We start from the raw sequence: 26,384 nt of genomic DNA on the forward strand, positions 1-26,384 counted from the left end.
TATGTGATTGGTTTTGAGGCGACGCACATTCTAGGTGACGGGCGTGTGGGCATGCACCGTAGGAATTATTACTTGGTCAAATTCTATAGAATTATGTAGTTGAATTATCTGTTGATATACGTACATTCTCTACGTGTCAGAGAAAATTGAGTTTAGACTCGTATTAAAAATCATACTTAGACATATGCTGTTATTATTGGTACCCACTGGGGTTATTTCTGTGGTTGATTTATATGTTCAAATTATAATTTCACACTCAGTCATGTTCATTCATTTTGTATCATATCTCAGTCTCTCTTGTTCATTATTGATGCATCATATTACTGTTATTGAGCTTCTTATCATGATTTTTGTGAGCCCGAGAGACTGGAGAGGTTGATGACTGAGTGAGGCCAAGGGCCTAATTGTGAGGATATTTATGGGATCGGGTTACACATCGTAGCATGTTTTATTGATTTATGCTATGATTGGCTTGTTATAGTTCATGGGATGAAGGAGCCCCTCTGAAGTCTGTACACACCCCCAGTGAGCGCAGGTACCTACTGAGTGCCGAGTGCTGAGTGACTGTGAGGAATGAGTGATTGTGAGGAAAGAGTGATTGTGAGGTTGGAGTGAATGGGAGGACTAAGTGACTGCTACTCTGAGAGGATGCTTTGATTTCATTATTTGCTGCATTTCAGCTATCATATATCATTATTTTGAAAATTTAGGAAAACATTATTTTCTGTTTCAGTTAAATTTGATATGAAATTACTGTGGAGATGTAAATGTTGAACTTGAAAGCATGCCTACCCTTTTATGTTGGAAAATCACTATATTTGGACTTAGTTGTGAAGCTCGTCACTACTTTTAGTTTTTATTTATTATTGTTACTTACTGAATTAGTGGTACTCATACTACACCCTGCACTTCGTGTGCAGATCCAGGTAATCTCGGACACAATGGGTATTGATTCTTTGACATAGTTGATTTTCCGGAGATTCAGAGGTAGCTGATATGTTTAGCAGACCTTGTCTCTCCTTCCCTATCATTATGTTTACTGTATTTGGTCTCGGATTATTATAGATCATGTTTCCCAGACTTGTAATGTATAGATGCTCATGTACTCAGTGACACTAGCTTTTGAGAGTGTTTGTATTGGGATTTGCAAGATTTTTGATATTATATCTAAACATCATGTTTTCAAACTTAAAGGAAATTGTGGGTTATTGATGTTGCCGGCTTGCCTAGTATTGAGATAGGCGCCAGCACGACAGGTTAGGATTTTCGAGTCGTGGCAAACCACAAAATAATGAATTCTTGAAAGTTGAAACTTTATCATCTATACACATGGTAATAATTGTATAACATTGTTGTGAATATTCTTATGTATATTGGCTACTTTATAATTTTAACTGTTATTAGTATTTATAGGAGTATTTTTCCTTATTAAGTTAATAAATATTTTCATGTACTAAATACATATATGCATATAAACTCTCACATATGTTGAAGATATAATTAAGTAAATAAAAGTGTGATGACCCAAAAGGTCATCTTTAAATTTAATAATTAATTCTGGGTTCTAATACCTCGAAAAGCACTATTTATCATTTCTCAATTTGCATGCGCAGTCCGTTTAATTTTTCAGAAAATTTTTATGTGAAAAATGGATTAAAATGTGAAATAGAGCCTTAAAAATCAACTGAGTTGACTTTGATCAACATTTTGAGCAAACAGACCCGGATCAATGTTTTGATAGTTCCGGTAGGTCCGTATCGTGATTTGGGACTTGGGCGTAAGCCCGGAATTTAATTTGAAGGTCCCTAACTCAAGTTTATGACCAATTTACGGAAACTAGTAATTTAAAGGCTAAAAATTTCCAAAAGTTTGACCACGGATTTAACTTTTTGATATCGGGGTCGCAATTTGATTCCAAAAATTTGAATAGCTCAGTTATGTCATTTATGACTTGTGTGCCAAATTTGAAGTCATTCCGGATTCATTTAATATTTTTCGGCACAAGTTTTGTAAATTGAAAATTTTGAAACTCAAAAGTTCGAATCGAGGTGTGAATTGTAATTTCGATGTTATTTGATGTGATTTGAGACCCCAAGTAAGTTCGTGTTATGTTTTAGGACTTGTTGGTATATTTGGTTGAGGTCCCGAGGGCCTCGGGTGAGTTTCAGAAGGTTAATGGATCGAATTTGGACTTAGAAGGAAATCTGAAGGTTTCTGCCATCTGATGTAATCGCACCTGCGGAATTTCTATCGCAGGTGCGAGCTCGCAGAAGCGAGCCTTCCATCGCAGATACTGAATTGGGCTGGCCTGGGGTCTTCGCAGGTGCGGCCATTTTTGCACAAAAGCGCGACACCAGATGCGGTCCTAAGCAACGCAGAAGAGGAGGTTGGGCAAGTGAGGTTCGCAGAAGCGAAACTCCTTCCACAAAATCGGATGCGCAGGTACGAGCCCAGGCAACCGCAGGTGCGAAAATACCTGGGCAGTGTATAAATCGAAGAGTCTAAGATTTTTCTCATTTTTAGACATTTTAATTCTCGGATTTTGGCGATTCCAAAGGGGGTTTTCATGACTCTCAATTGGGCAAGTGTTCTTTAATCAAAAGTGCTTATATTTCATAAATCCATGTCTATATTCATCATTTATTTCGGATTTAGATGGAAGAAATTGGAATTTTTGTAAAACTTTCCATAAATAAAAAATTTAGATTTGAAGGTCCATTTGACATTGGAATTTAGTAATTTTTGTAAGGTTGGACTTATCTCGGAATATGTGTTCGGATTTCGTAAGTTTTTTGAAATTCGATACGTGGGCCCCACTGTTGATTTTGAGATGAATTTTAGATTTTAATCCAGAAAATTTGTAAATTTATATGGTATTAATTCCTACGATTTGTATTGAGTATATTGAATTGTTTATGACTAGATTTAAGGATTTCAGACACGAATTCGCAAGGCAAAGGTTTATTGGATTCTTGAATTTGGTTGCAAAGCGAGGTAAGTGTCGTGGTTAACCTTGACTTGAGGGAGTATGACTTAATTGTCTATTTGCTACATGATTTAATGCGCGGGTACAATGTATATGTGAGGTGACGAGTAATTATGCGCTGTGGTTGAGTCAAAACATGCGAGTGGAATTTGTTTATTGTAAATAATTGTCTATTTAATTAAGATATTCCTGCTTAAGTTTATTATTGATTATTTGATCATTATTCATGAAAATATTATTCATTTAATTATTGTTGAATATTTTGGAAGGTGAAGTTGGTATTGTGGAATAGAATTGATTGATAAGTGTATATCCCCACACTTAAATACTCTTCCGAATTTATATTATTATTTTCATGGTAAGAAAGAATGTAAAAGCACGAAGGGTGTTGTCATGCTATTTGTGAGTGTAAAAGCACGAAGGGTGTTGCCGTGCCATTTGTGAGTATAAGAGCACGAAGGGTGTTGTCGTGCCATTTGTGAGTGTAAAATCACGAAGGGTGATGCCGTGTCAAATGAGAGTAAAATCACGAAGGGTGGTGCCGTGCCATTTTCATATTATCATTTGCTCATTTTATTGCTGATAAATTAATTGGCTACTAAGTGACACTCCTCCTGCTGAAATTATTATATCCTTCCCCTTCGCATGTTCCCTCCCAATTTATAAATTGATATTTATTGTATTATTGTTACTTTGTATTTGTATATACTTGTACATGTGGTTTACATACATGTCTTGTCATAGCCTCGTCACTACTTCGTCGAGGTTAGGCTCGGCTCTTACTAGTATATGGGGTCGGTTGTATTGATACTGCACTCTGCACTTCTTGTGTAGATTTTGGAGTTGGTCCCAGCGACGTACTATAGATTTTCCCGGATACAACTACCAGTGGAGACTTGACGTATAACTACACAACGTTGGCAGTTCTGAAGTTCCGTTCTATATTATCTCAGTTGTGTATTATATTTCAAACAACTTGAATTTTATTCAGACGTTTATTTGTATTATTCTAGAAGCTCGTGCACTTGTGACTCCAGTTCTGGAATGGTATTTAGACATCGCTATTATTATGGATTATTCACTACATTTCAGACTTTACTTCCGCATTTGTTTCTTTGTTATTAATTAGTTTAAAATAGTTTTTAAATGGCTAATATTATTCTAACGTTGGCTTGCCTAGCAAGTGAAATATTAGGCGCCATCATAGTACCGAAGGTGGGAATTTCGGGTCGTGATAGTTGGTATTAGAGAACTAGGTAACATAGGTCTCACGAGTCACGAGCAAGATTAGTAGATTCTGAAGGATCGGTACGGAGATATTTGTACTTATCTCTCAGAGGCTATGAAGTTTAGGAACAATATCACTTCTTTCTTATTCTGTCGTACGATCTTATTCTATCATCGATGATTGAACCATTCTACTCGTATTCTCTCGCTGATGGTGAGAACAAGTAATACATCTACCGATGGACAGGGACCAAAACCCCCGGTGGCAACTATGACCAGGGTTAGAGGTCGAGGCCGAGGTCGTGCTAGAGGCCGAGGCAGAGGTAGATCTCAGCCTAGAGCTCGAGTAGCAGTACCCGTTGTAGAATCTCAGGTGGATCTTCAGGATGAGGTTCTAGTTCAGAATGTACCAGTTGGACCAGTTCAGGTTCCAGAAGGATTCATAGCTACTCTAGTGCTTCAGGACGCTCTACTCCGTTTGGTGAGTCTTATGGAGGGCGTGGCCTAGAATGATACATTTCTAGTGGCACCAGCCGTCTCATAGGCTGAGAGAGGAGCACAAACTCCCACTACTCTAGCTCTGGAGAAGATGGCAGCCTAGAATCAGGCTCTAGCAGTCCCGCCAATTGGGGTAGTTCAGCCAGTTGTTGCGGCACAGGCCGGTGATAGGCCCACCATGTCTTCTGAGGCCTTATTGAGACTGGATAAGTTTACTAAGCTATTTCTAGTTCACTTCAGTGGTACGCCTTCTGAGGACCCACATGATTATCGTGACCGCTCCCATGAGGTGTTGCAGAATATGGGTATAGTTGAGACCAATGGGATCGATTTTACTGTATTTCAGATGACGGGTTCCGCCAAGAGGTGGTGGAGATATTATACATTGACCAGACCTGTTGGATTGCTTGCATTGACCTGGGAACAGTTCTCATGGCTATTTCTAGAGAAGTTCCTCCCTATTACATTGAGAGAGTATTACCGCAGGCAATTTGAGCATCTACAGCAGGGCAGTATGACTGTTACTCAGTATGAATCCCGTTTTGTGGATTTAGCCAGTCATGCTCTCCTTTTACTACCTACTGAGGGAGATAGAGTGGGGAGGTTTATCGAGTGATTCACTCACCCTATCAGGCTTCAGATGGCCAAGGAGGCCGGAAGTAAGATTTCCTTTCAGGTGGTTGGTAATGTCACGAGGAGGATCGAGATGGTTCTTGCATAGGAGAGATAACAGAGGTCTTATAAGAGTCCTCGTCAGTTCGGTGATTTCAGTGGTGCCTCGTCTGGAGGTAGGGGTAATTTTGGTTGGGTTCATCCTCCCAGACCGTTTCATTCAGTACTTCAGGCATCTTCTGGTGCTTCAGGGAGTCACGGTCCTATTATGCCTTACTCTGGGCAGCCAACATTTAGTGCATATCCAGCTCCTATCAGTGCACCACCACTCCAGAGTCACTACAACGGTTATTCGGCCCATTTGGGTCAGCAGTCATAGAAGCCGAGGTCCTGTTATACTTGTGGTGATCCTAGGCACATTACTAGATTCTGCCCCATGTCTCAGGGCAGCATGCAACATCAGGGTTCTCATGCTATGATTCCATCACTGGTTGTTTCACCGCCTGCTCAGCCAACTAGAGGTAGGGGTAAGACAACTAGAGGTGGGGGGTCAGACCGTCAGAGGTGCAGGTCAGACCATTAGAGGTGGAGGCCAGCCAGTTAGAGGCCGTCCCAGGGATGTAATTTTTAAAGTGGTGGGGCCCAGCCCCGATTTTATGCTTTTCCAGCTAGGCCTTAGGCTGAATCATCTGATGTCGTGATTACATGTATTGTTTCAGTTTTCCATAGAGATGCTTCAGTTCTATTTGATCCAGGATCTACTTATTCCTATATGTCCTCTTATTTTGCCTCAGATCTGGTGATTCCTCGTGATTCTCTAAGTGCTCTTGTGTGTGTGTCCACTCTGGTGGGAGATTCTATCTAGGTAGATCATGTCTATCGTTCGTGTGTGGTTACTATTGTGAGTCTTGAGACTAGTGTGGATTTTCTACTTCTTGATATGGTAGATTTTGATATCATCTTAGGAATGGATTGGTTGTCACCTTATCATACTATATTGGATTGTCATGCCAAGACGGTGACCCTAGCTATGCCGGGGTTACCTCGATTAGAGTGAAAAGGAACTCTTGGCCATTCTACCAGTAGGGTTATTTCTTATATGAAGGATCGGCGTATGGTCGAGAAGGGTGTCTAGCCTATTTGGCTTATATTCGCGATCCCAGTGCGGATGTTCTTTCTATGGACTCAGTACCAGCTATTCGTGAATTTTCAGAAGTATTTCCTGCAGATTTACCGGGAATGCCACCCGACAGAGATATTGACTTTTGTATTGATTTAGCTCTGGGCACTCAGCCCATTTCTATCCCACCATACCATATGGCCCCGCCAGAGTTGAAAAAATTGAAAGAGCAGTTACAAGACTTACTTAATCATGGATTCATTAGACCTAGTGTCTCGCCCTGGGGTGCACCAGTACTATTTGTAAAGAAGAAAGATAGTTCAATGCGAATGTGTATAGATTATCGGCAGTTGAACAAGGCTACTATTAAGAACAAGTATCCACTGCCAAGAATTGATGACTTATTCGATCAACCTCAGGGTGCCAAGGTGTTTTCAAAGATCGACTTGAGGTTTGGATACCATTAGTTGAATATTAGGGCATCTGATGTCCCTAAGACAGCTTTACCGACTAGGTATGAGCATTACGAATTCCTAGTGTTGTCATTTGGGTTGACGAATGCCCCAACATCATTTATTGGTTTGATGAATCGGGTGTTAAAACCCTATTTGGATTCTTTTATGGTTGTATTCATTTATGATATCTTGATTTACTCCAGCACTCGAGAGGAGCATGAGCAGCATCTTCGGAGTGTGATTCAGACTTTGAAGAATAATCAGTTATATGCCAAATTTTTAAAATATGAATTTTGGTTAGACTCAGTTGCCTTTTTGGGGCATGCTGTATCGGCAGAAGGCATAAAAGTGGATCCTAAGAAGATTGAAGCTATTTAGATTGGCCTAGACCTAATTCAGTTACAGAGATCTGGAGTTTCCTAGGTTTGGCAGGTTATTATCGTCGATTCGTGGAGGGGTTTTCATCTATAGAAAGCCCATTGACCAGACTAACCCAGAAATGTGTCCCATTCAGATGGTCAAACGAGTGTGAGTTGAGCTTTCAGGAGCTCAAGACTATTTTGACTACGGCGCCAGTGATGGTATTACCCATAAGTTCAGGATCTTATACGGTGTATTTTGATTCATCTCACATTGTGCTTGGTGAAGAATTGATTCAAGATGGCAGTGTGATTGCATATGCGCCGCGGCAGTTGAAAGTTCATGAGAAGAATAATACTGTTCAATACTTAGAATTGGCAGCCATTGTCCACGCTTTGAAGATTTGGAGACATTACCTTTACGGTGTCTCGTGTGAGGTATTTACTAATCATCGTAGCCTGCAGTATCTATTCAGGCAAAAAGATCTCAATTTGAAGCAGAGAAGATGGTTGGAGTTGTTGAAATATTATGATATCACTATTTGGTATCACCCCGGAAAGGCCAATGTGGTGGCTGATGCTTTGAGTAGAAAGGCTGTAAGTATGGGTAGTCTTGCGTATATTCCCGTTGGTGAGAGACAGTTAGCTGCAGATGTTCTGACTTTGGCTAATCAGTTCGTGATGTTAGATATTTCAGAACCCAATCGGGTTCTAGCTTGCAGAGTCGCTCGGTCTTCTTTATATGAGCGCATTAAAGAACGACAGTATGATAATCCTCATTTACTTTCCCTTAAGGGCACGGTGCGGCAAGGTGATGCCAAACAAGTTGTTGTGGGGGAATATGGAGTTCTACGAATACATGGTCCTATTTGTGTAACTAATATGGATGGGCTTCGTGAATTAATTCTGGAAAAGGCCCACAGTTCCAGATATTCTATTCATCCAGGTGCCGTCAAAATGTATCAAGATTTGCAGAAACATTATTGGTGGAGGAAAATGAAGAAGGATATACTTGCATATGTAGCTTGGTGTCTAAATTATCAGCAGGTCAAGTATGAGCATCAAAGACCTGGTGGTTTGCTTCAGAAGTTAGAAATTCCTGAGTAGAAGTGGGAGCGTCTCACTATAGATTTTGTTGTTGGGCTTCCACGGACTCAGAGAAAATTCGACGCAGTTTGGGTCATTGTGGACAGGTTGACCAAGTCAGCACATTTCATTCCAAAGGCAGTTACCTATTCTTCAGAGCGGTTAGCTGAAATTTACATTCGTGAGATTGTCCGCCTTCACGGTGTGCCCGTGTTTATCATTTCTGATCGAGGTACACAGTTCACTTTGCATTTCTGAAGGGTTGTAAAGCATGAGTTAGGCACGCGGGTTGAGTTGAGTGCAACATTTCATCCACAGACACACGGATAGTCAGAGTGCACTATTCAATTATTGGAAGATATGTTTCTCGCTTGGGTTATAGACTTTGGAGGTTCTTGGGACCAATTCTTGCCACTTGCAGAGTTTGCTTATAATAATAGCTATCTATCGAGCATTCAGATGGATCCATATGAGGCATTATACGGAAGGCGATGTCGTTCGCTAGTTGGCTGGTTTGAACCGGGAGAGGCTCGGTTGTTGGGTGCTGATTTTGTACAGGATGCCTTGGACAAAGTCAAAGTTATTAAGGATCGACTTCCCACATCTCAATCTAGGCAAACGAGTTATGCCGATCGTAAAGTTCGTGATATTGCATTCATGGTTGGAGAAAGAATATTTTTCCGGGTTTCACCTATGAAAGGTGTAATGAGGTTCGGAAAGAAGGGCAAGTTGAGCCCTAGGTATATTGGACCCTTCGAAATTCTTGAAAGGGTGGGTGAAGTAGCCTACATGCTTGCACTACCACCTAGTTTATCACCAGTTCATCCAGTGTTCCATGTGTCAATGCTCCAGAAATATCACGATGATCTATCCCATGTGTTAGATTTGAGTTCAGTCCAATTGGACAAGGATTTGAATTATGAGGAGGATCCGGTAGCTATTCTAGCCCGGCAGGTCTGACAGTTGAGGTTTAAGAGATATCCTTCAGTTCGGGTACAATGGAGAGGTCAGTCGGTAGAAGTATCTACCTGGGAGTCCGAGTCGGACATGCATAGTAAATATCCACACCTTTTCACCAGCTCAGGTACTTTTCTATTCTGTTCGAGGACGAACGTTTGTTTTAGAGGTGGAGAATATGATGAACCAAAATGTCATCTTTAAATTTAATAATTAATTTTGGATTCTTTGACCTCGAAAAGTGCTATTTATCATTCCTCGACTTACGTGCGCAGTCTGTATAATTTTCCGGGAAGTTTTTTTGTGTGAAAAATGGATTAAAATGTGAAATAGAGCGTTAAAACTCAACTTAGTTGACTTTGGTCAATATTTTGAGAAAATGGACCTGGATCAGTATTTTTACAGTTCCTGTAAGTTCTATCGTGATTTGGGACTTGGACGTATGCCCGCAATTTAATTTGGAGGTCCCTAGCTCAAGTTATGACCATTTAACGAAAACTAGTAATTTAAAGGCTAAAGATTTCCAAAAGGTTAACCACGGATTTGACCTTCTGATAACGGGGTCGGAATCTGATTCAGAAAATTTAAATAGCTCTGTTATGTCATTTATGACTTGCGTGCCAAATTTGAAGTCATTACGGATTCATTTAATATGTTTCGGCACACGTTTTTGTAAATTGAAAAGTTTGAAACTCAAAAGTTTGAATCGAGGTGTGAATTGTAATTTTGATGTTATTTGATGTGATTTGAGACCCCGAGTAAGTCCGTGTTATATTTTAGTACTTGTTGGTATATTTGGTTGAGGTCCTGAGGCCCTCGGGTGAGTTTCGAAGGGTTAACGGATCAAATTTGGACTTAGAAAGAAATCTGAAGGTTTCTGCCATCTGATATAATCGCATCTGCGGAATTTCCATCACAGGTGCGATCTCGTAGAAGAGAGCCTACCATCGCAGATGCGGGATTGGGCTGGCCTAGGGTCTTCGCAGGTGCGGCCATTTTTGCGCAAAAGCACGACCCTAGATGCGGTCCTAAGCATCGCAGAAGCGGAGGCTAGGCAAGTGAGGTTCGCAGAAGCGAAACTCATTCCGCAAAAGTGGATGCGCATGTGCGAGCCCAGGCACCGCAGGTGCAAAAATGCCTGGGCAGTGTATAAATCGAAGAGTTTGAGATTTTTCTCATTTTTAGACATTTTAAGTCTTGGATTTTGTCGATTCCAAAGGGGTTTTTTACGATTCTGAATTGGGTAAGTGTTCTATAACCAAAAGTGTTTATATTTCATAAATCCATGTCTATATTCATCATTTATTTCAGATTTAGATGGAAGAAAATGGAATTTTTGTAAAACTTTCCAAAAACGAAAAAGTTAGATTTGAAGGTCCATTTGACATCGGAATTTAGTAAATCTTGTATGGTTGGACTCATCTCGGAATGGGTTTTCGGATTTCGTAAGTTTTTCAGAGATTCGAGATGTGGGCCCCACTGTTAATTTTTTAGATGAATTTCGGATTTTAATCTAGAAAATTAGTAAATTCGTATGGAATTAATTCATACGATTTGTATTGATCATATTGAATTGTTTATGATTAGATTTGAGGATTTCAGACACGAATTCGCGAGGCAAAGGTTTATTGGATTCTTGAATTTGGTTGCAAAACGAGGTAAGTGTCGTGGTTAACCTTGACTTGAGGGAGTAAGACTTAATTGTCTATTTGCTATACGATTTAATGTGCGGGTACAATTTATATGTGAGGTGACGAGTACTAATGCGTTGTCGTTGAGTCAAAGCATGCGAGTGAAATTTGTTTATTATGAATAATTATCTATTTCATTAAGATATTCCTGCTTAAGTTTATTATTGATTATTTGATCATTATTCGTGAAATTATTATTCATTTAATTATTGTTGAATAGTTTGGAAGGTGAAGTTGGTATTTTGGAATTGAATTGATTTATAAGTGTATATCCCCGCACTTAAATACTTTTTCGAATTTATATTATTATTTTCATGGTAAGGAAGAGTGTAAAAGCACGAAGGGTGTTGTCGTGCCATTTGTGAGTGTAAGAGCACGAAGGGTGTTATCGTGCCATTTGTGAGTGTAAAAGCACGAAGGGTGATGCCGTGTCAAATGAGAATAAAAGCACAAAGGGTGGTGCCGTACCATTTTTATATTATCATTTGCTCATTTTATTGTTGATAAATTAATTGGCTGCTAAGTGACACTCCTCCTGCTGAAATTTTTATATCCTTCTCCTTTGCATGTTCCCTCCCAATTTATAAATTGTTATTTGTTGTATTATTGTTACTTTGTATTTGTGTATACTTGTACATGTGGTTTACATACGTGTCTTTTCATAGTCTCATCACTATTTCGCCGAGGTTAGGCTCGGCACTTACCGGTACATGGGGTCGGTTGTACTGATACTGTAGTCTGCACTTCTTGTATAGATTTCGGAGTTGGTCCCAGCGACGTACTGTAAATTTTCCCGGATACAGCTACCAGTGGAGACTTAAGGTTTAACTGTACATCGTTCATAATTCTGAAGTCCCCTTCTATATTATCTCAGTTGTGTATTATATTTTAAATAACTTAAATTTTATTTAGACCTTTATTTGTATTATTCTAGAAACTCGTGCACTTGTGACTCCAGTTCTGGGATGGTATTTAGACATCGCTATTATTATGGATTATTCACTACATTTCAGACCTTACTTCCGCATTTGTTTCTTTGTTATTAATTAGTTTAAAATTGTTTTAAAATGGCTAATATTATTCTAACGTCGACTTGCCTAGTAAGTGAAATGTTAGGCGCCATCACGGTCCCGAAGGTGGAAATTTCGGGTTGTGACAAAAAGTGTGTTATATCTAACAGCTTAAGCTTTTAGATGAGATTGTCATACACTTTAACACGTTATCAGAGCAGGCAAAGGTCTTGGGTTCGAATCTCACCGCCACCCAATATCAAAAAGAATTTTTGCATGTTTGGCTCATAAAAAAGAATCAAGCCCCCACATGAGGGGGCGTGCTGAAGATATAATTAAGTAAATAAAAGTATGTTTTCACAAATAGATTAAACTTTTAGATGAGATGGTCATACACTTTTAACAATATATAGTTAAAACAATTAATATACAATCTTCAAAGTCAAGCATTTTTTGTCCTACGAGTGTTCAGTCAAACGAACTACGAACAACACTCATATAGAAATAACAATTGTGTTGATCGAGAATATTTCTTTCATTAAGTAATATTGGATATAATTGCCACAGTGCAACCAATACTTTTAAATAATAACGTTTATTATCGTACATATCTTTCTCATGTCATTCATTTAGTTCAATAGTGTGATTTTATACTATTATCGATACCATATATAATTCCTACTATCGGTAGAATCTTTTTAGGATAGTATTCTACTATTTTTGGACCACTTCCAGCATAATTCTCATTGAGAGAATTCCTTTAGGATGATATTCTAATTCTTATTGGACAACTCACCGCTAATATAATTCTCATTGATAGAATTCTTTTAAGATAGTTCGAATTGTTACACGAGTAAATATAACAGAGATCAATGCAAAGAAATTTCTAATTGCTAGCTTTTGGACAGCGAGGACTCATTGCCAACTGATTCTTATTCCAATTCTTTTTGGATAGTAACATGAGTATAACAAAAATCAATTCAAAGTTACTATTATCAGATTGTATATTGTTTGGATAACTTAATCCCCATTCTTTTTATCATTGAACTATATTGTTAATGCAATGGGATAATACTAACTTTTTTTTTATAATTGTTTTTATTCTCCTTCCCTTTGATCTCCCTTTGTCGGAACTTTTGCTCCTTTGGTGATTCGAACCCACGATCTTGGGGTTGTACGTGGGGGATGTTGTCTATCTAAGAAACCCCCTCTTGTCGGCTAATATTAACTTATTGAATGATCCCATTTCTAAAAAGGAGCCAAACATAAACTTATTCTTTTACGATCGTTATATTTGTGAAGCTGGAGTACCTTCATTATTTTTCATGTATTGCTTAATTTATGTAACTAATCAAGCTTTGTATCTTTAGGAAAAAATATTGTAACTTGACTAATTAATTTCACTTGTCGCCATAACATATTTTCTTAAAAGGTTTCAATATTGGAATGTATTCCACAATATGTTTTCACATAGAGACAACTATATGTTGCTCTCTTATTTCTTTAGTTCATAAGTAAATCACCTGCCATAAAGGATTAACTAGAATAGACTGAACGAATAATTCGATTCCACACTATATTGTGTGTAGGGGAGAGTTTCTCCGCGAAGCCGTGCATTCTGTATTCTTATGGAGGAATCATACTAGAAAAAGAATCGAAATGGCCTCCAAATAAAGCGAGGGAGTGATGGGATACCGATATCGTAAACAAGAGTTATGAAACAGTCAAAAATGATATAGGAGATCAAATACCGAAAATATCGTCTATAAAAAAGACATATACGACCCTATTGCAAAATTTTACATTATAAACATATGTTTCTAACTTTATTAAATTGATCAATTTGACAACTTCAGACAATAGATTTTGAATTGAAGGATTATGTTAATGAAATAACATAGATTTTATTATTCCAAATATCATAGCAATTCTTTTCACGTCAATTGTTTAAATTGACTCTTTTTTCTTATATATAATTTTTTAATAAATTTAATTTATTGTTTGTTCATATATAATAGATTAAAACTCTATGTACAAAGCACGTACATAGAAACTAGTATTAATAAATAGCAAAAGAATATGAAGAAATCTTTTAAAATCCTATAAATTTGGAAAATATAAAAAACTGTAGGAGTTTTTAACAAAATTTAGCACACTAATAGAAGTACAAACAATAGAATTGTATGAAAATTATTATGAGATACAAATAAACTATAATGTCTTTTAGTTTGGTATCATCAAAACCAATTTAAATGAAATTTTTGGAGCGAACAATCAACTCTTGCCAAAGGAAAAAGCACAAATAAATCATTTTTCTAGAAGAATTATTCTGTAGTTATTTATTTAACAAGTTATGTATTATAGTCCGAATTAAATTTACTCAGAGAGAAATGGACGTCGGCAGGAAAAAGTTAGTAGCTTTTAATTTGTCATTATAACAAGTTCACTCGCCTAAGTCTTGGCAAATGAGAAAAGAATATAAAGGTGATAGAAATTTTTTAAAATCTCTTTAATTCCCAACGAAGAAAACGAAACGACCCCCAAAAAGTCACTTTCACGTCGCTATTTCGTTGTACATTTCCCATATATGACTTCACTTCTTTCACACAGCCTCATGACATTGGTTTGTCGACAATATGTTTCGTGTTTTCAAATGACTTTAATCCTTTCGATTCTTTTTTGTTCTTGGTAACATGGAGAATAAATTAATAAGATAATTTCTTACAACAAGTTAAACAACATTGAAGGATCATTTAGTTGGAAAACAAGTTATTTCAGGATTAGTTATTCCGGGATTGTTATCTCACCCTCACATAGAGATATAAAAATAATCCTATAAACCCGAGATTAGCTATCACGTAATTTTATCTCAATCAAACATATGATAAATTCATCTTAAATTTAATCACATGATTAATTCTTTTATCCCTCGTTTCCAAAGAACTCTTAGAGTATAAACGGGTCATAGACAATTAGACATGTTGGGGGTCATGAAGGGAAAGAGCTACATCAATAGTTAATTATCTAGAACGAATTCTTACTTACTTTTCTTAGTATTGGTAACACAAAGGGAAGCTCGGGTCAACGTATGTCTCCGTAGTTGCCCGAAAAAGGATCACTTAATCAAGACAGATTCTTGTAACTGCCTTTCAAATAGGATCTCGAGAGATAAGACCTGAAAGTACCATACCATAATGGTGGCTTTGAATTTAAAAAGAAAAAACAGCATTAATAGTATAAATAATGTTAACATAGTTCATATAAAGTAAAGTTATTTGGATTATATTGAATTTAAGTTATATATTGACTGTATCAAAAAAGTGTTTACAAGTATGAGTGTGCTTTGACTTGTTATAATGTGTATACTTTTGTTAACAAAAATAAGAGAAACTAAGGGAAAAAGATAAGGGGGGAATGGATGATATATCATTGCATGATTTGTTGCGTTGATTCAAAATAAAATAGTATATCACTATTTATAGATAATCAAAGGGAATAAAATAAGGAGAATATGTTATTTTCCTCATAAATTCTAAACTAAAGGAAAAATAAATATTCTACAAGTAATGTAGATCCTAAACTTAGAAATGAAAACAAATATTATACCAAAATATTGCTAAACTAAAAAGAAAATAAATATTCTACGATAAGTGTAGATCCTAAAGTAGAAGGAAAGAAATTATTATCAAGAATTTTCAAATATATTTTTTTAGTAATTTGCTCGTGTAACTAATTTTAGATTCCAAGTAAGTTTTTCCACTTTTCTTTGGCCTAACTTCGATTCAAAGTCTTCCTTGTAACTTCTCATCATCTTCCTTTTCCTTCATATTAGCCTTTTTAATCTTTTACTTTTGCTACAGTATAAAACACTGATGATATTGACACCAACATGGAATAATATTATCATCATTTTAAGCTAACTACAACATTAGACTAATATTTTTACACCATCAAATCATCTTTACCTATTATGATATGTAATCTATTTTATTTTTAATATTATAAATTCACAAATTTAAACAGAGGTTGAGCCAAATTTTGAACTTTAAGGATTTAAATTTTAGGATAACGATATTTGGTGTTAGTAATTGAATTATGGATTTAATTTTTGTACATTTTTAGTAAATTCTTTAATTCAAAGACATTCAAATCTCTTTATAACAGTCTCTAAGCAAAAGCAAAGTACTGTCATATATAGAATAGGAATATAAATTTTAATATAAAATGAAAATTAGTTCCAACAAACCACTGATGTATATAACTTACACTGTATAATTATTATTACTTTCCTTAGTATTTGGGTAAGCAAAATATATCCATGTTTCTATTTTTCTTCCATTTAAGTTATTGACTCCTCGTCAACCTTGCTGGGGTCTCGTCTCTTTATTCCAAACACTTTCTCTTTTTCTTCGTATGATTGTACGAAGTTCTTTTTCATTCTGAGATTTCATTGGAGCTCTGCTACGTAAAAGTTTTCTGTCATTTTCCTCACTCTGCTTTAGGAATGCAGCAGCAGTGACTTATTTGCATATAAAAGAACAGACCTGGAAAAGTTTCTTAGCTAATAAACCCCAGAAGAAGAAAGACAAGGTAACAACTTTTTTTCATTTCCTTCTATTTGTTTGTACATGTAACTTTGAGTTGATGTTGTTTATTTTGATGACTAGGGAATTAAGATGGAAACTACTACAAGGAAGAAAAAAGAGAAAACAGTTCCAGGGTTGGTAGATTTGGTGTTTTCTTGGTCTTTAAAGGACGTGCTGAACAGAGATCTTTACAGAAACAAGGTTTTGAACGATTGCATTTTTCATCTAGTTCATTTGCACCCCTAAAAAGTATTTTTGATTAGTAGTATTTAACGATAGTATAATCTGTTTTATGCTATGGTATGCGATCAGTGTATTTTAATTTGTTGCAGTGGTGGATGTTGCATGCAACCCAACATTTTTTTTCATATGGGTTACAGATATACATGTTAAAAATTACCAATATTTCAAAAAACAATTGAACCCATAATTTAAAAAATGTAATGGATTCTGATGAGACCTCAACTTGTTCGGTACTGAGTCGTAGTAGCTGTTGTTTTTGTAATGGGTTGTGATGAGACCGCAACTTGTTTGGGATTGAGGCATATTAATTAGTTGTTGTTGTAATGAGCTTTGATGAGACCCAACTTGTTTGGGATGGAGAAATAGTAATAGTTGTTGTTATTGTTGTTGTCGTCGCCGTCGTAATGGATTCTGATGTGACATCAACTTTTTTTGGGACTGATTGTAGTAGATGTTGTAATGGATTCTGGTGAGACCGCAACTTGTTCGGGACTGCGGCATAGGAGTTGTTGTTGTAATGGATTTTGATGAGACTCCAACTTGTTTGGGGCTGAGGTCGTAGTAGTAGTTGTTGTTGTAATGGGTTTTGATGAGACACCAACTTGTTCGGAACCAGAGGCGGACCCACAATTTTTACGCGACAGGGGCACATTATTCTGCTCAACCAGTGGCCCCTAAATGCTTTTAGTGTTCAGGGTGCCAACTGCTTTAAATTAACCATTTTCAAGGTATATACGTATATATATATATACGAGATTTCGGCCGAAGTTTACGGGATCCGATGACCCCTCACTCATACACATGGGTCCGCCTCTGTTCGGAACTGATGCATAGTAGTAGTTGTTATTGTTGTAATGGGTTCTGATGAGACCCCAACTTTTTTGGAACTGAGACTTAATAATAGTTGTTGTAATGGGTCGACGAGACCCCGACTTGTTTGAGATTGAAGCATAATAGTTATGGTAATGGTTTGTGATGAGAACCTAAAGATTGAATCCATCAAATTCAAATCTTGATGTGTCTCTTGTAACTTGCTTTTTTTTTTTTTTCCAGGTTACTAATACCACTTTTTATGGACGACTACTAGTAGTTATGTTTAGGTGGTATGATAGTGTACAAATTAGCATTGCATAATGGAAAGATTCAAATTTGTAATATTAATGAAATCAAGATGCAGCCTTATCTTCCTTTTCCATTTATGTTACCGGAGACCCCTACTTTCTTCTTCTTTAACATGTTGGTTAGATCAGATATTTATTGCCATCTTGAAATATTTTGATATTTTCAAGTCCTAATTTCAACTACAATGTGTTAGGTTAAAGAAATTCCAGAAACATTCTTGTCAACTGATCATTACATGAAGTCATTCATTACTCCCCTTGTTGAAGAAACACATGCTGATTTGCTCTCAAACATGTTCACAGTTTCGCGAGCCCCGGCTCTTGAGGTTCTTGATGTAAAAATATCAAAAGATTTTAAGCCTCCCAAAGGCTTATATTACAATATTTTGTTGAAAAGAGCTACAGAGGGAGAGAACAACGAGTCGAAAACTGAATCAAAATATGAACCTGAAGTTGGTGATCTTATTGCACTAACAGATGTAAAACCAAAAAGAATTGAGGATTTGAACAGGCCTAAGAGATCTTATCTCATTGCCATAGTTCAAGGTATGAAAGACGAAGGTTCGGATAGGGTACCTATCCTCTCTTCGCAGCCTATTTCGTTTAAGAAGCCAGACAGGGCAAAGGGTGAACAAGGAGACAAGCTTTTTATTGTGTATCTTTCTAATTTGACAACAAATATTCGAATATGGAATGCTTTGAATTCAGACAAAGAAAATGCAAACCTGAAGATCATTAAAACTGTGCTGACAAGTGATCCAAATATTGTAAGTAAACCTCTCATTTCCCTCTTGAAATCTGTCCATTACAGTAGTAGAGTTTTGTTACTTCAGTATGACGATAAATAGTTTGCGACTTTAATATAGTAATGTGACAAAGTATTTTTTCGACTTTACTGTTATAGTGATTATAGTAACGTGAAATTAAACAGTTAATCTAGCTTCCAATATTGAGGTCAAGTGTATTTCAATCGTTTGCAGGGTGAAGTAGACTGCTCCCTTTGTTCCTTTATAGAAACTAAAACTAAAAATTCAAGGGCCATTATTCAGCCCTTTGGGCTAGATAATGCTCAACAAAAGGCTGTTATAAGTTGTGTTGAAACAAGAGAATGTGATCACAGGAACACGGTTAAGTTAATTTGGGGTCCTCCGGGAACTGGAAAGACTAAAACAGTTGCCTGCTTACTCTATGTTCTGTTAAAAATGAGATGCAGAACTCTGACCTGTGCTCCTACGAACATTGCTGTTTTGGGAGTTACAAAGAGGCTGATGCAACACGTACAGGACGGTCAGGAGTATGATACATATGGTTTAGGAAACATAGTTTTATTTGGTAATGGGGAAAGAATGAAGATCGATGATCATGAAGATCTGTTTGATGTGTTTCTTAATAACCGTGTTGATGCTCTTGTTAGCTGTTTGTCTCCGAATAATGGGTGGAAAGTTGGTATACAATCCATGATATGTTTGCTCGAGGATCCTGAAGAGCAATACCGTAAGTACTTAGAAAAACAAAAAGATAAGGAACATGACACTGATGATAATCAAGACACAGATGATGAGGAAGAGGAAGAAAAAGGAAGCAGTACTAGTGAAGAATCTAGTTTGAGTGAAAAAGATCGCAAAATCAATGATCAAGGAGTAGACAAAAATAGGAAGAGTAAGTTGTGGAAGAAATTTGTCCTTGAAACATTAAAAGAGAACAAGAAGAATGATAAACAAAGTTCTCAAAGGAGGAACAACTCGAGAGCCGCTGGCGAGGCGAACAAGGTCAAGAATGAAGGGGAGGCAAGCAACAAAGAAACCAGTGTTTGGACATTTGAGGAGTTTGTTATCAAAAGATTCAAATGGATACAGAACCAATTAATATTTTGTCTGACGAGCTTGTATACACATCTACCTACTTCTTTCATTTCGCTAGAAGTAGCTAAGGAAATGATCAGAGTACTTAAGATGCTTCAAACTCTTGGAACATTGTTTGCTGCTGTGGAAACATCAGAAGGGTTAAGAGATATTTCACACAGAACTGTATCAAGGAGTAAGGCGAGACGTTTTGCAAATTTGTATGCAACCAAAATGGAATGCCTTAAAGTATTGAAATTTCTTAGTGAGAGTATCTCTCTTCCAAATTTAATCGATGACTACCAAATTCGAAGTTTTTGTCTAAAAGGTGCGTGCTTGATTTTCTGCACTGCTTCTAGCTCATCGAAATTGCACACAGAAGGAATGACACCACTTGAGATGGTGGTAATTGATGAAGCTGCTCAGCTGAAAGAATGTGAATCCACTATTCCTTTACAACTCCCAGGTCTGCGCCATGCTATACTCGTCGGAGATGAGAAACAATTGCCTGCGATGGTTCAGAGCGAGGTTATCGGTTAATCTTTTCACAGCTTGTTTTTAAACTTACTGTGCTGCTCTTATATTATTGACCACTAGTATCTGTTATACACAGATCTGTGAGAAGGCTGAATTCGGCAGGAGCTTATTTAAGAGGCTGGTAATCTTAGGACACGAGAAGCACCTTCTCAATGTTCAATATAGGATGCATCCAAAAATAAGTTTGTTCCCAAATAGAGAGTTTTATCAGAAGAAAATTATGGATGGTCCTAATGTGAAAGCAGCAGTATATGAGAAGAGATTTCTTGAAGGAGATATTTTTGGCTCCTATTCATTTATTAATGTAAGTAGCGGAAATGAGGAGATTGATGACAAGCACAGCACGAAAAATATGGCAGAAGCTTTCGTTGTAGCTGAGATAGTTGTCAACCTTCATAAAGGTAATACACTATATCTTTCATGTACTTAATCTCAGCTTAAGATGTACATTTCTGGTTTTGTCTATTGTATCTTAGTTTGCATGGCAATTGGTTTGACAAACCTGATATTATTACCTGAATTACAGAATCTGTCTCTTCGAAACAAAAGGTCCGTGTTGGCTGCATATCTCCTTACAAGGCTCAAGTGTTTGCTATTCAACAAATTCTTGGCAAGAAATATAGCACAGATGTTAAAAGTGACTTCTCAGTGAATGTTCGTTCTGTTGATGGTTTTCAAGGGGGTGAAGAAGATGTTATAATTATCTCCACTGTTCGTTGTAATGGAAGAGGATCTGTTGGTTTCCTTTCTAATCTTCAGAGAGCAAATGTAGCACTGACTCGAGCAAGGTACTAATTTGCTGCACAACATTACTACATTTCAAAATGTTTGAATATCAAGGATGGTTCGAATTTGCTATTCTTATTTATTGTTGTCTTTCAATGACCTTCCTGCAAGAAGATAATTTATGAACATGTCCATAATTGTTTCGTTGGCTTCTTATGCAGGTACTGTCTTTGGATATTGGGGAACGGCGCAACTTTGGTTAACAGTGGCTCCATCTGGAGAAACTTAGTCATTGACGCCAAGGCTAGACGTTGTTACTTTGATGTTACTGACGACAAAAGATTGAATCAAGCAATTTCAAATGCAACCATTGAGCTTGACCAATTAGAAACATTACTTAGAACGGATTCCCCTGTATTCGAAGCGGCCAAGTGGAAGGTATGCTACTTCGCATTCATTTGGCTTATGATGAAATTTAAGGTTTCTTTCATTACTAACACGAAGAGAGCCTTGGCGTAACTGGTGAAGTTGTTGCCATGTGACCAGGAGGTTACGGGTTCGAGTCGGGGAAACAGCCTTCTTGCAGAAATGCAGGGTAAGGTTGCGTATAATAGACCCTTATGGTTCAACCCTTCCTCGGACCCCGCGCATAGCAGGAGCTTAGTACGCCGGGCTATTTTTTTTTTTCATTACTAACACCTGTTAAATTCATGGTCAAGAAGCAGCTTTCCCATCGTTGATTTTGTTTGTTCAATATTGATGGCCAAAATATACATCTTTTCAGTTTGGATTTTGCTAGTTAAGTAGGCCAAAGTTTTCAAAAGTGTTAGGTTTTGGTAGTTGTTTGACTTGAGAGCTTAAACTCATTTGTTTTGTTTTCAAATGGAGAGCTAACAGGTTGTTTTCTGTTACAAAATAACAGGTTTTGTTTAGTGAAGATTTCTCAAAATCCATGGCCAGAATTAAGGATGTGGAGATTAGTAAAGAGGTGATTTCCCTTTTGGTGAAGCTTTCAAATGGCTGGCGTAAATCAGAAAACAACAGAATTCTCAGCAACAAGGGTGGGAAATCTTCAGAACTGTTGGAGGTGTATAGTGTCAAGCACTTAAAATTGATTTGGACCATAGATATTCTGGAGCAGAACTCTACATACTTTCAAGTATTAAAGATCTGGGACATTTTACCAGGATATCAGATACCAAAGTTGTCAAAGCAGATTGACATCCATTTTGGTAATTATACAGTGGATTTGATGAATCGTTGCAAATGCAAGCGTGCTGAACGGTACAGAATGTTTTTAGTTTTTTCTCTGATCTAAATTGTTGTCTTGTGGGCTGTTTAATCTCTGTACACTAACAGTGTAAAAGAATTTCTACATTATCAGGTAATGTAAAAGATAACTCCAAGTAACCGATACTAATGACAGGAACTTGTTAGCTAGAAAATAAGGCATGCAACCTGCTACAATGCGTAAAAGTAATGCTAATAGTGTAAAATTTCTTTACACCTTCATTGTATTATAAGTTAAATCCGTATAAAAAATATACACCTTTTAGGATATTGAAGTAATCCATTTACATGTTTAGTCTTTTTTTCGGATCTAAATTGCTGATTTTTAGGATAAATGAAAACCATTGAAATGGTAACTTTACAAGTCTTCTTGTTCTGTAGCGACTTAATACTTCCAATGACTTGGCCAATTGATGGAAATGCTGTCTCAAGAACTAGCTCAGCTCATGGTGATCGAGACGAGAACTTGGCACGTCAACTGGCAGCTATGAGTTTGAGGGATAAACCAGGATCTTCAAGAAGTTCCAAGTAAGCGTTGGTTATACATTTAGAAAGTCTAAATCACACTCCTTAAGGTGCAGCCCTTCCCCGGACCTAGCGTAAATGCACGATGTTTTGTGCATCTGGCTGCCATTTTTAGTCTACAAGGGAAATAATGCATGAAAAGTAAAAAATAAAAGTTTGTGCTATAGCCTATGTGCTTGTTTTTGTGTTGATGACTTGCGTTGCTACCAAAGAAATACTCTCTCTGTTTCAAATTAGGTGAAATACTTTCCTTTTTAGTTTGTTCCAAAATAAATGACACATTTTTAAATTTGAAAATATTTCAACTTTAAAATCTTTATTTATCTTTTTTACCCTTAATAAGAAGCTTTTATAACCGCATAAATGTGATGGCCCCACAAAACTTTTACCCCTTAATCTTTTAAGATCATAAATTTCAAAAGTCTTTTTCTTCTTCTTAAACTCCGTGCCGAGTCAAAATATCTCATCTAAATTGAAACGGAGGAAGTACTACTTTTTTGGGTATCAGATCAATATAGTTACTAACTCTACTCATTTTTACCAGTAATTTTCAGAATTCCAAGATGAAGAAACCAGGAACGTTCCGTGAAGTAAAACCAAACCTACTCGGCGAAGATTTTATGGAACGGTTTATGCGCAACAAGTCCAACAGGAGACCTTAAAGTTTCAATCTAAGCACAACTGCACAAGAGAGGTAAAATATGAAACATGATAGATATCATACAGGCAGCTCTACCAAGTATAGACGTAGACTTGTTTATGTTTTTGTCAATATCTTTTAGATGATACATATAAGCTCACCTAAAGATCTTATTCAGATCTTAATACAACAAACTTCTGAACATTAAATTCTGTTTTTGGCAGTTTGGAATGGGGATGGATCTTGGTATTCTTTGGTGCCTTTATATCATGTCATTTACTTCTTGAATCGGCGAATTTTGCTGTCAAGTTTATTCCTTAAGTGTTTCATTAATGTTTATTACAGCTAAAGTCTGTACATATATTATTAATGGTTTGAGATTTTATGCTATATTTAGCCTGGTGTGCTCATAGATTTTCTTGGTGGTAGCAAGCGTTAGATTGCTTTTTCGCCCATAAGAAGGAATCGCTTAGCTTTTCTTGCTTTCGAAAGCTTCTTGTATTTGTTAGAAAAATTGTCCGTGTAGTCATAACCATATGCCCCATGTCCGCAAACCAAAATTTAGACCCAGTGGATTCTAAGTGTGAAATGTAAATTTAGTTATACTTGTTTTTCGAGTAAATTACTCAAATGGTTACTCAACTATCCCAAATTATCTCCTAAAGTCACTGTTCTTTCGTTTGTAACAACAAAGTCACTGAACTATGCCTATTGCACTCAGAAGGTCACTCAACTAGATTTTCTAAATTTCTGGATTGCCAAAATACCTCTTTTACCCTTTAAATTATAAACATTTATCTTCTTTTTATTTATTTTTAAACTTTTTAGTATTAACAACAAAAATTCAAAAAATTATTTACACAATTCAAAATGAAAGAAAATAAAGGTTGTAAAATATATATTTTGTGCACATAATATAAAAATATTTATTTAAATAAAGGTATTTTTATAATATACATTATATATTCCTCAAAATTATGCTCAATTATATTATTATGTTTCTACCAACTTTCCGACGACACAAAGTTATGTCACCAGAAAGCAGAGGGACTATCTGTAAAAAACAAATATGATATGTTAAGTCGTGCATGGAATATATATATATATATATATAAAATTGAGCATAATTTTCAAGAATATATAATGTATATTATAAAAATACCTTTATTTAAATAATTATTTTTATATTACGTGCATGGAATATATATTTTACAACCTTTATTTTCTTTCATTCTGAATTGTGTAAATAATTTTTAAAATTTTTTTTGTTAATACTAAAATTATTATTAGTAACAAATTATTCTAATTATGTTTTTTACTATGCTCGTTATTTTGTTATTCCAATATTATATATGCTTAAATACTTTTTATTTTTTTAATTTATAAATAATATTGATTTATTCTATAGGTAAGTCCATAATGTAAATTAAAAAGGGAAAAATCATAATATTAAAAAGTTTTTTTAAAAAAAAAACAAAAGATGAATATTTATAATCTTGAGGGTAAAATAGGTATTTGGCAATTCAAAATTTGAAAAATCTAGTTGAGTGACTTTTTGAGTGCAATATGCATAGTTCGATGACTTTATTGTTACAAACAAAAGAAAAGTGACTTTAAAAAATAATTTGGGATAAGTGAGGACCATTTTAATAATGAACCCCTTATTTTTCGCACATATTAAAATGTTCCTACCTCGTATCACTATGTTCGCCGAATCCGCAAACCAATTATTGTATATCCCCAAAAGGCTGAGATTAGCTTTTGAGTTGTTGAGTGCGCCCTCTTCCTTTTTTTCCGTCTCAGTCTAATCTCCATGTTTTCGTGATATTCCTGTACTACAAGTGCATAGGTTCATAAATCAAAATATACTTCCAAGAATTATAACATAAATATTAACGTGAGGAATGGCCCAAAGAAATATGGCATACCTAAGACGGTCCGAACTCCTAGAAAAAGTAAATATCTATGGGCAGGGGCGGAGTTGGAACACAGGTTACGAGTTCGATTGAACATAATAACTTTAATCCAAATTTATATTTGTCTTAAGAAATATAATATGTATAAATTATTAATTTAGAATTAAATAACTTAAATAGATTACCATAAACTTCAAATTTCGACTCCACTTCTGTCTATGGGTCACCAATGAAGTGAAAACATTTTCTTCGAGAAATACGGACACAAGGAAAACAATAGAGCTTGAGGGAGCTACTTATTTCTTCTATAAATAATTGTTAGATGTTATTTAGTGTTTTTGCATGTCAAGTTCAATAAAATTTTCTTTTTTATAATGGAATCTTCCTTTCATTCAACTAATGAATCAAGCTGTAAAATTATATACTTAGCGAAATAGGATTACGAGCTCGTTTGGATTGGCTTAAAAACACTACCAGAAGTCCGCTAAAAATTGACCAAATATTTCCGACCAACATTGGTCGGTCAAAATAAACGACCAAAAACCGTCCAGCTTGGACGGAAACTGGAAAAATAATATTTTATATTTTTTTAAAATACATACCGACCAAAGTTGGTCGTAAATTGGTCAACAAGTTGACCCAGCTAGTCAGACTTGCTTAGTCAAAGAAACTTTTGGATTACCGACCAACTTTGGTCGGTAATTTGGACCCAATTTTTAAATTTTTAATAATTATTTTATTATTTAAAATGTTATATAAATTTAAGAATTTATATTTAAAATTATCGACCAACGTTGGTCGGTTAATGCAGGGGAAGCATTTACCGATCAACTTTGGTCGGTATATTTTATTTATATTTAAAATTTAAGAATTTATATTTAAAATTACCGACCAACGTTGGTCGGTTAATGCAGGGGAAGCATATACCGACCAACTTTGGTCGGTATATTTTATTTTC

At 36.1% G+C, this 26,384-nt stretch overlaps 1 protein-coding gene across 1 annotated transcript; it reads left to right on the plus strand.

The window, feature by feature from the left end:
• Positions 1 to 16,366: 16,366 nt before the first annotated feature.
• Positions 16,367 to 23,900, plus strand: LOC104087286 (uncharacterized). Its single transcript, XM_070185783.1, has 11 exons — positions 16,367 to 16,591; positions 16,669 to 16,788; positions 18,146 to 18,718; positions 18,932 to 20,320; positions 20,406 to 20,730; positions 20,856 to 21,117; positions 21,277 to 21,493; positions 21,978 to 22,339; positions 22,727 to 22,873; positions 23,415 to 23,564; positions 23,735 to 23,900. The coding sequence occupies exons 2-10, from the start codon at positions 16,678 to 16,680 to the stop codon at positions 23,530 to 23,532; spliced, it is 3,504 nt and encodes a 1,167-aa protein (XP_070041884.1). The 5' UTR covers positions 16,367 to 16,591; positions 16,669 to 16,677; the 3' UTR covers positions 23,533 to 23,564; positions 23,735 to 23,900.
• The last annotated feature ends 2,484 nt before the right edge of the window (positions 23,901 to 26,384 follow it).

The sequence above is a fragment of the Nicotiana tomentosiformis genome, chromosome 9 (assembly GCF_000390325.3).
Source record: "Nicotiana tomentosiformis chromosome 9, ASM39032v3, whole genome shotgun sequence".
Lineage (NCBI taxonomy): Eukaryota > Viridiplantae > Streptophyta > Magnoliopsida > Solanales > Solanaceae > Nicotiana > Nicotiana tomentosiformis.

What these genes read in the sequence shown, in the direction of transcription:
- LOC104087286 (XM_070185783.1), top strand. Translation starts at nt 16,678, where the DNA reads ATGGAAACTACTACAAGGAAGAAAAAAGAGAAAACAGTTCCAGGGTTG. An exon ending in GAGATCTTTACAGAAACAAG is followed by an intron (nt 16,789 to 18,145) that starts GTTTTGAACGAT and finishes ACAATGTGTTAG; the next exon opens with GTTAAAGAAATTCCAGAAAC. An exon ending in TGACAAGTGATCCAAATATT is followed by an intron (nt 18,719 to 18,931) that starts GTAAGTAAACCT and finishes AATCGTTTGCAG; the next exon opens with GGTGAAGTAGACTGCTCCCT.